At 32.3% G+C, this 14,766-nt stretch overlaps 1 protein-coding gene across 2 annotated transcripts in view; it reads right to left on the reverse strand.

Annotated features, from left to right (window-relative positions):
* Positions 1-1,160: 1,160 nt before the first annotated feature.
* Positions 1,161-14,766, reverse strand: part of LOC126882280 (ubiquitin-conjugating enzyme E2 G1) — a 53,518-nt gene continuing 39,912 nt past the window's right edge. For both annotated transcript variants that reach the window (XM_050647130.1, XM_050647131.1), the window contains exons 4-5: positions 10,761-10,939; positions 1,161-4,874 (exon numbers count right to left, since the gene is read on the reverse strand). In XM_050647130.1, the coding sequence (XP_050503087.1) occupies positions 4,791-4,874; positions 10,761-10,939 (263 nt within the window). In that variant the 3' untranslated portion in view covers positions 1,161-4,790. The remainder of the gene's footprint in view (positions 4,875-10,760; positions 10,940-14,766) is intronic.

Raw genomic sequence — 14,766 nt, forward strand, 5'->3', positions numbered from 1 at the left:
TGTGTCGTTTATTTGTTAACAATTCTATCTCTGTAAGTAGATATGCATATCAAAATAAATACAGATTTGAAGTTTTGCAGTCCATATAGGTTGAAGGTTTGCATTAAGATACTCAACTGAATTTTTTTAATTCTAAAAGCGGCATACGTACTCTGCGAATGCAAAAACACGGTAAATTACCCTTTGCATTACAGATCTCGGAAAAAGTTATTTAAACAAGTTGTTCTAATCCCACATACCAAATTTCGTATTCGAGGGTATGGATTTATAAAAACTCGAATTGATTCCAGAGAAACTATGCCTCACTTTAATGCTAAATCGGAAGACATCTTCGAATAGAATGCTTTTACCATATTTTTTTGTAATATTTGTATACATAATTTTGTACTTTGCTTTATATTTATTTTAGTATCAAAAAACTTGGGTGACGTCAGGGAGACGGATAATTTAGGCTATTTTGTTATAAAAAGAATGTTTTAGTATACTTTTCTTAAGTAAAATTTTTAATTGCCTTGTGAAACCAGAAAATATTTTCCAATTTAAACCGAATTTATTTATTCAAGTTCTAAAAGAAATTTGCATATTAATGTATTTTTCTAATTTTTAAAATACTGAAGTGTGTAAGGCAACTTTTGTGAGCTATTACATTTTCGTTTCGAAATAAAAAATTTTTTCGTCTAACATTTTTTCAAAATTTTTAATTGTCTTGGGACAGAAGATATTTTCCAATTTCGAAAAAATTTTACCAAATTACTTAACAGTTGATTGGGCAACATTTGTGAGGTATTACTTTTCCATCGCAAAAAAATTTGTTTTCTCCTTTTTCGATGTACCCTAATCCTTAGGCCTAGTTCCAACCTTATATCCCGACAACAAAGAAACTTTTAAAAAAGTATAATGGTGCAAGTGCTATTTCAATGTGCCTTAATTTCTTTGGTTTGGTCTATATGATGTTATCCATGTTCCTAAGTATTTGTAGGTATCCATACTATCAATTAGAGTATTAGGGTATTTTCAATATTCAATTGAATGTTTCATCTGCTGATTTGTCATGATTATGGTAAGGTTTCTACATGAATATAAACAGTCATCACATTTCAGCGACCAAACAAGGTTTGTTCAAATTATTTCAAAACAACAGAAAAAGAAAATAACACATAGATTTTTTAATAAAATTTACTTAAATTACGATACCTACAGCGTTACAGTAAAATTTAAATGTCTAGGAGCAATTACAAGTTTTTTGACATTTCACTGTCTTACGATTATTTAAAACCTCTCTTGAAGCTTGGTAAATTCTGAAAAAAAATTAATTACTCATCCACAATTCGAAGGCTTAACACAGTTTATATAGTACAACTTAACCTTAAAAGTTACGATAATGGACAAATGGAAGTATCAAATAAATATCATCATCGGCAATACAGTGTCCTACTTTTTGCTCAACATATTGTGCTTTTAAAAAGACAATGTTATAAGTTGCGTTCGCGGGTACCTGAAATTGTCAGAAAATTGGATAAATTATCAGAACACGCATGCGCACTTTAAAATAATATAAATAATATCGTTAATAGATAAATATACAAGGTATATTTACATGGTATAATTTAATAATTGGTTATGAATATTAATTAAAAGTAAATATACCTTGTATATCTATTAACGGTATTATTTATATTAAGTGAGGTTAGAAATTGTCGACGACAATTTGTCAACTGTACCCGCGAACGCACCTATTACAGTAGTTACACCATAACGTACACAAAAGCCCAGCTAAAGTGTCATAAATTATGTAAATTGTAGTCTTTTGGTTCTAATTTGAGGTTATGGTTTTATACAGGTCAACCGGTGACAATTTTTCCCTGTATAAATAAACACATAGATGTAAAGGCATGTGTTGAATTGACAGAAAGTCAAGAAGTCTTGATAAAAATTCTACAATACTGGAAAAATATATTGTTGAGTAGATATTTACTCGAAAATTTTGTAATTAATCTGATGCACTTAATTCCTGAAAGATGAGGTATGAGGGGTGATTGTTTTCTTGAACGAAGGAATCTTTTGTCTTCTCACTGGTAGATGGAGGTACAGGTGTACCTTTTTTGTCAGGTATTGCAAGTTAGGTATACAATAATTATAAAACTAAACAGATCTACAGCAGGACTATTGTTCCTTTATCTTCATTTTAGTAAAATATGGAACAAAATAATGGCATGAAGAAAACTGGATGAGTTAAACCATAAAATTAAACTATAAGGATTTTTTTTCTATTTTCGAGTAATAATGATTTGTTTGATTGGTATTTTGGGAACAATTTCAAACAAATTGGAAACAAAATACAGTAGTTGATATAAAAATTCACAAGAAATAAGTTTCAGGACCACACGACTCAGATTGTAACCATCAAAACATCAAAAAAATTTCTGACATCTACTATTTGAACATATTGTTTGTCTTAAAAACACTAATGTATTAGCTTAAATAGATTCACTGAATTTTATTCTTTTTAAAATAAAAAAAAAACAAAGAAATACGCACAAATATCTTCTGAACTTTTGAATATTATTACATTTTTTGTCTTTTATACATAAAATTTACCAACATCACTCAAGAAACAAAAAGCAAGCAGAGAGAAAAAAGAAAATTTTTATATTTTACAACAATGGACAATGTTTTATACAATGAACCATTTATTGTAGATAAAAACTAGGCCGAAATTTATATTTATCTCTATAACATAAGGCATTTTAACCCTCACAGAAACTACCGTTAGAAAAAATTAGGTAATATATTATCTCATAATTTGGTGAAATTATTCAGTACATCAAATAAAAAAATAAAGTAGAAATTTACTTCACCATTTATCAGCAATAATAGTAAGCTTACTCTGGATGCCTATAAACATGCACAGGCTCCGAACCTTTCATTGGTATTGCAAGAAGCACAACCAAAAGAACTGAATGGACTGGTTGGAACGGATGAAACTAACCACTGGTACAAACAAACTGGTCTCAAACGTGCGGTCTCCTAACCGAATAATATAACAAGATCCTTAGCAACACGGCGCTGCCGATTCATAACTATATGGAAGATGCAACCAAAAGTCGACTGCGCTCCAGAAAATCTTCAATACAAACCGCAGAATCAACCACAGCCACCGGGTTCAACATGATCACCAAGTGAATCCATAAATGTTCGGAAGCTCAACCAAATACAGTCACACCTTGCATCACAGAAACACCTCCTGGATTTGACCTACCACGTAAGACCTGGTGCGAACTTCATCACATCAGAACTCAACCTGGTCGATGTGCGTATATGTTGCACAAATGGGGTAAGCTATCATCACCACCATGCAGCGGTGAGGTCCAATCTATCAAGCACATAACAGAGGAGTGCCACCAGCAAGTCTATGAGGGCAGTTCACAAGATTTCCTGTTTGTAAAGATCGAGTCGATTAACTGCATACACAACCTCGACGTTTCCGTCACTGCTGTCACCTCCAGTAGCACATGAAGATCGGACCGACAAAAAGAGACGATTGCAGTTTTTGTCAGGCTAAAGACAATACGGCGGAACACTTTCTGTGCTACTGCCCAGGGTTGGATAGGATAAGGCTTAATACATTTGAGCATTATCAACTCGATCCCTATAACTTTGTAGAAGTGTCACCAAAGGCCACAATAGACTTTGGTCAAAAGGCTGGGCTAAAAGGACAACTTTTACCAAGGGATAAGCCACAATAGATTTCTTAGATCATATGGAATGCTGGTTAAGCACCCACTCATATTGAACCTAACCTAACCTAAGTAGTTGAGTTGTGAAAATAATACACAGCAATCGTGAAAACGGACAGTTTATTGTGTCAGATCAATATTGTCATTTTGAATTTAGAATCACAGATTTTGGTTTTTAAGCAAAACGAAATAATGTACTCCAGTGATAATAATGACCGATTCTCTTTTAATGTGAAATTCACAGATATTTTATGCCTGGTTGCACCAACAGATCTTCAGCTTAAGAAACGTCTTAAACTCAGCTTACGAAACACGCGTTGCACCATTGAGTCTTAGATCAATTTTCAGCTTGCCACAATGGATTGCCACGTGGACTGCATCTTAAACCTCATCTCAGTTACGACGCGCTTAGATAAGAATCGAGAATTATGGTGCAACGTAAGTGAGACTTAAAGCGGCCCTATCTAACAGCTGAGCTAGACTAAGCTGGAGCTTAAGATTTGTTGGTGAAACCCGGCATTAAATTAATAATAAAATTAAAAATAAAATGTAAATGAGAACTCGCTTTCTCTATGTAAATGAGAAAACTTATTCAAAAGATCAGACAGACAATGTTTGTGCGTCTTCCTTTAAATACTTCCAGTTAAAATAGGAACCAATCTCTGCAGAGCATAAACTTTTTACAAGACCAGTCGTGACAACAAAAAATGCAAATCAATTTTCAAATCAAGGTGACATTTATTCAAATTGTAATAAAATTAAACTAAAAATTTATTTCGGATTCCTAATTTAAAAAAAAAATTCTCAGTTGTTGTTGAGATCGCAAAATTATATTTAAAAAACACAAGAAAGAAATGTTGAAACACGTGATTTGATTCCGGCGGCATGTTGAAGTCTATCGAATGTTTAAAAAGTATATTACTATTATTAAGTTGTATAAAAAACTACGGAAACGACATACAAAAAGTCACGTAGATTTTAACAGCCCGGGAATCAAATCAATTATGGGTTTTTATATAATTAGTTGTTTATCAATTCAAATTTAATACAGTCCTAACACTCCTCTTGTTCTTGTGACTTCCGGACACATCTTGCTACTTTCCGTTTAAATTCTGAGTATGATTCTCGCCATTCTTTCTGTAAACAAAAAAAAAATTGAAAATTCATTCCGATATTCATAAAAGTTAAAAATTTGATGAACCCGTAATGAAAGATAACCGATAAACATGTGAAGGGTACAGGCAAAGAAGGTGCTATGTCAAAATAATATGTTTCGAGAAAAATGGTTTTAAAGGTTAAGGACTCTCTGGTTTTTGTTTATTATTTATGCACTAATTGTGCACGAATTACAGCGATGGCATCAGTCTATGTGTACTATACATGACATAGCACTTTTTTCGCAGGGACCTCGCGGACTTGCCACCTTCTTAGCCTGACTAGAGAAATTAAAATATGTTAGGCAAAGTAAGTTTTCAACCTAATAGAAACATTAATAATATTGAAGAATATTAAAAATATACTAAAAGATTTTTAATTGAAAACTATTGGTCCATTTCCCCGGTAACACCTCCATGGCTTCTAAAAATTTCAAGCCAGATGGATGCTGAAGCGAAGAAGATAAGAGGGAATTCAAAAAATTTACAAAAATAAAATAAAAATTTTATTTTTAATTCAGTTGCAATGCGAAGGCAAAACAATCTTACTTTTCAATTAGAATACGGAGCGCAGTCCAGTCCTCTGAATCGCGATCTTCATCCTTTAATTGCCAGATGACGCTAATCACCTAATATTTTCACTTCAGTTGCAATGGGTGGGAAAAGCTCTCGGTGCTGATCAATTGGAGTATGGAGAACAAGCCTACGTTCTCTCCGATGAGGCTCCAATAAGAGCCGAAAATCGCGATTCAGAGGACTAGACTGCGCTCCGTATTCTAATTGAAAAGTAAGATTGTTTTGTCTTCACATTGCAACTGAATTAAAAATAAAATTTTTATTTTATTTTTATAATGGTCTTTACTCCTTCGAGTAACTAGGTCCATTTTCTGTTGGAATTTACCAGCTGAACAGACAGGGTCGTGAATTGTAAGTTTTTTGAATTCCCTCTTGTCTTCTTCGCTTCAGCATTTATTTGGCTTGCAAATTTTAGAAGCCTTGGAGGTGTTACCAAGGAAATGGACCAATAAGTTTTTAATTTAAAAATCTTTTAGTAATATTTTAATATTTTTTAAATATTATTAATAATGATATTAGGATCGAAAACTTCATCTTTTAAAAAAATTACAATTCACGACCCCGTCTGTTCAGCTGGTAAATTTCAACGGAAAATGGACCTAGTTACTCAAAGGAGTAAAGACCAATATAAAAATAAAATAAAAAATGATACCAGGGAAATGGACCAATAAGTTTTTTTAGCAGAAAAATTAATTTAAATGAAAAGTTTTTTAAAACAGTCACTATCAATACAAAGAGTTATATCACACTTTTCACCTACTCCATCTGGCTCTTTGATGACACTGAGCACACCTTAATAATTGTTTCATAAGTTTTTTTGGAAAGTGCCATCCTTCATGTTTGTTAACGGTAGGCAGAATATCTCCGGAAGGTCTACATTTCATAAACATTGATTTGACATTACAACCTAAATAAACTTCATTTAAGTCTTGTAATTAATGTTTAACGATTTCAAACCGGTCATTCCACCGTGATGTTCCACCAAGCGGCGGGCAACTTTCGACACCAAATTGTGTTTGTACCTGAGGTAATCGAAGGGTCAAATTTTATTACAGGAAATTTCGACACCGCGCGGTAAAGCAGTTAGCTGGGTAATTACTTGGGGTTTCTCAATATTTATTATCACTTGCATCTAAATTTACGGGTGGGTTGTGATTGCGCGCAGCGGTCAAATACCTCCTGGGGTACTGAAATTTACCTTTAAGAGGGTTGCTGTGATTGCGCGCAACGGAAGGATTAAGGCAGGTAAAAACGGTATATTGTGATTGCGCGCAGCGGTCAAATACCTCCTGGGGTACTCTACACTCTAATACCCGAAAGTTAGGTTTGGACCGAAGGGTTAGGTCTTCCTCCTTTGAAAATTGTACTGTATAATATATAATATATATAATATATTAATTTTTTAATTACGAACAAATTGTGTAAAGCATCTATTAGAGTGGATCACAACGAAACTATTCTCTTAGAAAGTTTGAACGAGCACAACCACGATGGAAATGAAAATCTGAAAATCAAGGTCAGATGTAACATTAAAATATGTAACAAATTTGATAGAGAAATTTAAAAATAAAGAAATATCCAGAATAGCATTTGTTAAAACTATATGTTATAAGGCATGTTCAAATTAAATGTCTACATATGTACATTATTTAATACAACAAATATTAATTATAAAAGAAACACTATTTAGTTTTTTTTATCACAACTATTTCAATGTAGTATTCATTTGTTATTATCTTAATTTTTTAAAATTAGCAAAATGTCCCTTCAAAACGAATAAGAAGTAAATAAAACTTCCGTTTACTATAATTTACGACTTTGCGCGCAATCACAGCATACCTTTTTAAAGACGTGCGCGCAATTGCACCATTGGCTTAGACACCCTGTTGAGAACCCTGACCGCTGCGCGCAATTGCAGTCTGCCCAAATTTACACTAATATTATTCAGTTGTATTTTATTTCTTGTTTGACGTTTTGTTTGTACATATATGGATAGTACATTTTCATACAGTACCAAATTTTTTCTCCAATTATTTACTATAGGCTATACCTATATGGCTTAAAAATGGACATTATGTTCCTTGTTAAAGGACAAATTGTCGATGACATACAAAAATTCAGAGTCAACTGAAATATTTGTGGATTTTGAAAAAATCATTCATTGTGCTGTATTGGGTATGTGACCCACTGTAAAAATTCGCGGATGCCGTTTTCACTTACCTACATCAAAACTGACGCAAAGAAAATGATGTTTAAAAAAAATCAATCTTTGGGTTTGGTACAAGAATATAAGAATTCAAATTCAGAAATTGCAAAATTGTTCAGGCATACATTTGATTTAACTTAACAAAGTTGAAGAATGCTTTGTTTATGAATGATTTCATGTCATATAAACCTAAACACTTGATATATGTGCAGACCGGAAAATTACATAATGGATAGGTAACCTATTTCCACCACAGTTATGGTCTAATCAGAATCCAGGTCTATTACGAGGACAACGAATGCCTGTGAACCCTTCCATTCGAGGTTAATTCTTCTTTTTACTCAACGTATCCTTTTGTTTTTATGTTTATTGAAAAGTTTTAAGTGGACACTTGTCCATTTAAATGTAATCCACGTGTCAAAATAAATAGTAGATACTATCGTTAACGCTAAATTGGCAATTTTGGAGAAAAAGATAGCTACGATTCCAACAAATACATAAGTAGGTTAGATTTTATTAAAGCTATATCGTATCATTCCCATAATAGTTAATAAATTTTTGTATACATGTAAAATATAAATATATTGACTGTAAAATGTATAAACATTACTATTAGTAGTTATATTCAGATATTATTACCGTTTTAAAGAAATAAAATGTATATTATGTTTAATAAAATAAATAAAAACATTAATTAATTATGGTATTTTATTTATGCCGCAACTATATTTATTTGGTGTCGAATATTCCTGTAAGATAAAAACCGGCCTAAAAAAAAAGCTACCTGCTTGGTGTCGAAATATCCTACGCCCCCACCAAGTTGTACAAGTTTTTGTCCATTGTGGGCCTAACACTTTTGTTCTCGTAATCTTTTTAACCGCAGTGTCAAAGGTACATCTTCTAAGTCTGCATACGAAGAGCAATGAACCTCAATTTCTCCTACGTCTTTAGGTAGTGTCATACTGCCTTCATAAGGTTATCATCCTCAATGTCTTCCTCATGGGTTAGCATATCTGGTCTGGAATGATAATACCAATATCCACCTCAGACCGCGAATTAGAAGCACAAATATCTTTTAATGCTGAAGGAAAACCTTCGTATTTCTTTTCATAGAAATTTCGAACACTAATACTCTCAAAATCATCTACAGATGCCCTATCTGTACCAAAATTGTAAAATATCAAAAATATTCCCATGCACCCATTGTGCTCATATGAGTACACCTAAATTTAACAACAAATAAATCACGTTATAATTAAAATTCTGAAAAATTAATCACTTAACCCCTTTACTAAATTTATTACAAACTCAGGGGTGGCCAAACTGTGGCTCGCGAGCCGCATGTGGCTCTTTGAAGAATAATTTGTGGCTCTCAATAAATATGCCTGAATTACTTTTAATTTTGTATTTCAAAATATATTAAATTAGACAAGGAGACCCCTTATCATTGTTGCTATTCAATTGGGCCTTAAAATATGTAATAAGTAAAAAAATATCATCTGAGCTGACAGGGATATTTGCAAATCTAGGATTCAAAACTAGAGAGAGGTGTTTTCACAACTCGAGGAAGAAACAGGTAGTCTGGGCCTGTGAAGAGAGGATAGAGAGGATGAAATACATGCTACAAAAAAGTAGTAACCAAAAATCTCCAAGACCAAGAGTTAGGCACAACATAACTATTAATGACCACAACTGCGAAGTAGTAAAAGAGTTTAATTATCTAGGGGCGATAATCACAGATGACAACCACATATGAAAAGAGGTCTCAGCAAGGATAGCTGCGTGGAATAAAGCTTTAACTTCCCTGTCATCATTATTAAGATCTAAGCTTCTAAAAATACAATCTAAATTAAGACTGTAGATGCAAATTATTCGCCCAGTTGTTACATATGGAAGTTAAACATGGATTCTACATCAGCGGGAAATAAATAAGCTGTTCGTATTTGAAACGAAAGTTCTTAGAATGATATTTGGCCGTCAAAGAGATGAATTGACAGGAGAGTGGAGAAGCTGTCGCAAAGCAGAATTGGTTTATTGCATTTATAAAATGGTATTTTCTGGTGACTGTGTATGTATGATACTGAAAACATCGTCGAACATTTATAAAAGTTAAGATAAGATGGGCAGGTCATGTGGTAAGATAAGGCGAAGACAGAGTGTTAAAGGCAGTGTTTCTTGAGAGACCGTAGAAGATCAGTAGGTCGTCCTGGAAAAAGATGGAAAAGATAATGTGACAGGAAAAATTAAATACATACCTTTTTTACACTTTTTAAATAATTGTTTAATTGCGGCTCGCGAAAAATTTTAAATTTTGAAAAATGGCTCGGAATATCAATGAGCTTGGCCACCCCTGTTACAAACTAACGTAAACCATTTGATGACAAAATGAAGTAAACGAGAGAAACATATTGTAAATTTACGAAGTTGATGTCAATAAAAAAAGTACGTGTTGACTTCATAAACAATAAATCAAAACTAACCAACCAGCTGAATCATTCAATGAAATCTGTTAAGATTGTCGTCTTAAGCGTCGTTTAAACACAACGACAAGTCACAGCAACTAGTTGTGATGACAAGTTGAAACGCTGTTTAGACGCTGCGATTCAATGCGATACCACCTTCAACCCAACTCCAACTTTGATAAGTTGTGCGATGCACCGTTTACACACAATGATAAGTTGCAACAACTCGATTGACCTTGATAAGTTGTTTGATTTATCGCTGTGTTTAAACGATCCTTTAGGGGTATATAGTTTCCTGTAATTACGAAGAATTGCAACTATTTTATTGTATAATGGCATTAGTATGTCAAAATAGCAGCTGTACTTAAATGAGTGCAGTGGGCGCTAATGGGTTAAAGCAGCAAAGTATTACGAAATTTTGAAAAATAGTTATGTACTAAGTGCTCACGATTCTATTCATTATGTATTACCAAACAAAATAAAAAAGTGGTTGTGTAGCTGCATTAACAACCATTCGTACACTAAATTATCTATTTCGTGCTACATAAACTGCATAAAAAACGCAAGATATGATTCTCAAGTTATGTGTTAAAAATTATAAAAATAGTGGAGAAGTTTTACTTACCGCAGCATCAACATTGGCAGGTGATTCATCATTAGGATCGGCTAACATTGAAATAACTGATATTAAAATAGTTTCTACTGTATGTACTGGTAACCACCGTTCCGAGGCTTTTTCATAACCAAATTTATCATCTCCAGGTTCGTGCAATATTGAAATACATACATCACCATTCTTATCAACTGTAATGTTAAAAAATCATTTAAAATATTTATATTAACAATTATTTATTCTAAATGTTTTTTTAATGTCATAAGTGATGAATTTTATCCACTTTTCCATTCCCGGTTCCACGCTCGGATGGGAAAGAAGAATGAATGGGTAGTGTATAGGTATTTATGGCAGGAGCTATTAGTACATTCGTCAGAAATCTTATCTTTAACCTTTAACCGTTGACATGCGGTATACCATGCATCCGATTGGCGTGGGCAGCGTTTTGAAAGTTAAGATGGATACTAAAAAGCTCAAAGATACAACAGTACCTAAAAACCCGTGTATTGACCAGTGCATCCTTCCCGTTCTGATGTATGGTTCAGAAACATGAACATTAACAAAGACCAACATAAACAAAATAGAAATAACTCAGAGAAAAATGGAAAGATCCATGTTGGGAAAAAAACTACAAGACAGAAAAACAAACAAATGGATAAGAGAGAAAACAAAAGTAAAAAATGTCACTGAACATATCGCACCTTGAAAACAAAAGTGGCACTATACTGAAAACATAAATTTTTAGTTATAGCGACATCTGCATTACTTTTGACTAAACGCTCCTATTGCAGAGACTCCTGTTCTAATAGCTCGCATAGTTTTTCCTGTAAGTCGCTAGTGTCGCTTTTGAATTTTAGGTGTTTTGTCAAAGTGGTAATTTAAAAAGTGGCACTCTATCGGTTTCCGGCGGATTGTTGAGGGAGAAGCACGTCGTTGTAAGTAAAAAAAGTGACATTTTTTCTTTAGTGCCGGTTTTCACGTAAATTTAAAATGTTAAGTTTCATTAAGTATTATTAATAGTTTGTTTGCTTTTACCAAATAAACGATTTTTCTTTGTAATATGACACAATTTAGTTTTATTTTTCTCTTTTTTTATCATTAAGGTAAATATTAACTTGACTTTTTATTCTAATAATTAGAACTTTTATGTAAAACAAAAGTGGCACTATAAGGAATTTTATTTAAAGATTTTTTTCTAAATTAGTAGTTGCATTATTAACTTGCCTTCTACGGTAGAAACTAACTGTACTTTAATCAAACTGTTAAATAACATTAATTATAGTATTTAATTCGGTTATTTTAGTTCAACATCCATTACAGAACTGTTCGAAAAACTTTAAACGGTCATACTGAAATATCTAGATTTTGGGATAATGTCACTTTTGTTTTCAAGGTGCGATATTATTATAACAGGGTTAAAATGGAGATTTGCGGGCCACAATGCGAGACAGGAAGATAAAGATGGAATGCTGAAATACAAAACTGGATACCATGGACAGGAAGAAGAGGAAGACCTCAGATGCGATGGAAGGACGATATTGTAAAAGCTGCAGGAACTCATTTGAAAAGCCAAGGACAGACGGAAATGGAAAGATTTGGGGAAGGCCTATGTCCAAAGTTGGATAGAAATGGGCTAAAGAAGAAGAAGATGCCATGCATCGCTGAAAATATATTTGTTGTAAAACTTATTTTATAAAAGATTCCTTCGAACACCATCTGTGTACCTTCAAGTGGTGTGTAATTGTGCCTCCTCTCAACTGCTGCAGTTTTAGTATGGTTTAGTCTTTCAGCTACGTTGACGTAAAGTTTTTGCGCTTTTATAGTTAAAAGCAGCCCATTCAGTATCCTTTCAATATTAGAATGGCAGCAAGTTCATCCAATTGTTCTACTTTCAAGTACTTTCAACTTTTCAACATTGTTTTACTATTTTGAAGTTATACTTCTTTACCGGCGATAGAGGGTGATTTTTTTATATGTTAAAACCTATCAGCCCGGCGCATGCGCATTATAACTTTGTTCTGATTGGATGTTCAAATGACATGTCAAAAATTATCCGATATGGCAGCTGTGGTTTGGAGGTAAAGGTAAAGGTAAACAAATGTATAATATATTAGTTTTATTGTTGTGAGGACAGAAACAAAAAAGTTTATAATATTGTAGTGACTTTTAAATAGTTTTTAAAAGCAACAGGTACGTAATAATTGTTAATGTATCATGAGTATAAACCTACCTATTTGATCTGCCAAAATACATAGTATGTAATACTTTTATTTATATAATTTGATTACCATCAAAATTTCTATCAATATTCACCTAATATATTGATTTTTTACTCTATGTTTTGTTGTATTTTTTCAATTCTAAATCATTTCAATTCAAAATTAAAATAATTTGATCAATTTTCAAAATATCAAAATATCACAAGTTTAATCCGTTTAGTTAGTCGATCTTCGTAAATAATGACACATAGTGTCCATGGCTAAGCGGAGAAGGCGAATGAATTCCAATACCAACCGCTCTTATCAGCGCTGGTTCGAGTCCCAATAGAAACTTTCTTTTTTGTTTTTTTTAATACATTTTATGATTGTAAGTATATTTATTATATAATTGTATTTTCAGAAAATACGTATTTAGTTAAAAAAAATTTCGACAATTAATGTTCAGACATCATTTGTGGCTTGTTTAATGTGTTTGTGTGTGTTTTATTCTTTTATTATTTTAATTTTTGGCACTGTTCTAATAAAAATATTTGAGAAGTAGTAAGTATAAATTAGTTTAATATTTAAACAAAATATAAATAAAAAGTATATTAATTTCGTTTATATCATATAATAGAAGTATAACTTCTCACGTGCGTACAAAGTACACACACATTCTTTTTTTTTTAGTTAACAATACTCGCTTTTTTGTAATTCAGATTATAAAGATTTTTTAAGAACCTCCGCCATTTTTTTAATAGTATGCATGCGTTCATAATTTTCTTGAAAAAATAAAGTTTATTTTATTTGGAGCAGTACATATTTTAGTCCATGTGGTGAGATCGCTCCCCTCTGGGAAAATTTCTGACTCGGTTTCTTTGTGGATCCCTATTCAAAAATGTCACCTTTACACAAATCTGAAGGGTGCCGGGCGAAATTTTCGGGCAGAAATAGTTTAAACAATTTTTTTAAACAAATACAAAAGATCACGTTTTTTTGCTCCGGAACATATATTTTTAAGTTTTTTACTTCTAATTTTACATATATGTGGATAGACAACGCCAAACAGAGTACTCAAAAAATATAACTTAATTTCCTCACGAGTCGATTTTTTTGCTCGTGAGTGTATTTTAATAAACTTACCTTACCTTACCTTACCTTAAAATTACTTACCTCTGCATCAAATCCGTAGTAAACAATGTATTTGTATGCATTGTTGCAGATTAACGATACAACTAATTATTTATAAATAGTATTTGATCATTATATGAATAGTTTAACTTTTAACTATTTAGAATGGGAAATAAGCCACAATATTATTAAAAAATGATTTTTATTAACGTTTCGACGCCCAAATCGGGTGCCGTTGTCAAAATACAAAATATTATTAATATAAACAAAAATGTTGTTGCTTAGTAAAAAAATTCTTCTAATAATTTATTTAATTTGACTCATTTATATCGGCAATTCAGATACATATGATACATTTTAAAGTAGAAGACTTTAAAATGATATTGCCAATATTTATGAGTTGCGTTCCTGGGACGACTTTATTGAAAGATAGTTAATTCGATTACATGAAATCAACCCCAACTCAAGAATATCCGTCACAAAAAAAAAATCATAGCATGTGATCTGTCTTTAAAAAGACAACCACATGCAACGGTGACATTAAAATTCTCGCGTTAGAGATCTCATAGTAAATCACGAGGGAAAAACCAGGAAAAACCTCGTGATACTATCCCGACATCGTAAGTAATTGGTCTTACATTTAATTTACTCTCAAAATTAATACCAAATTCTGACTTTACTATAATTTT

This window comes from Diabrotica virgifera, chromosome 3, assembly GCF_917563875.1.
Source record: "Diabrotica virgifera virgifera chromosome 3, PGI_DIABVI_V3a".
Lineage (NCBI taxonomy): Eukaryota > Metazoa > Arthropoda > Insecta > Coleoptera > Chrysomelidae > Diabrotica > Diabrotica virgifera.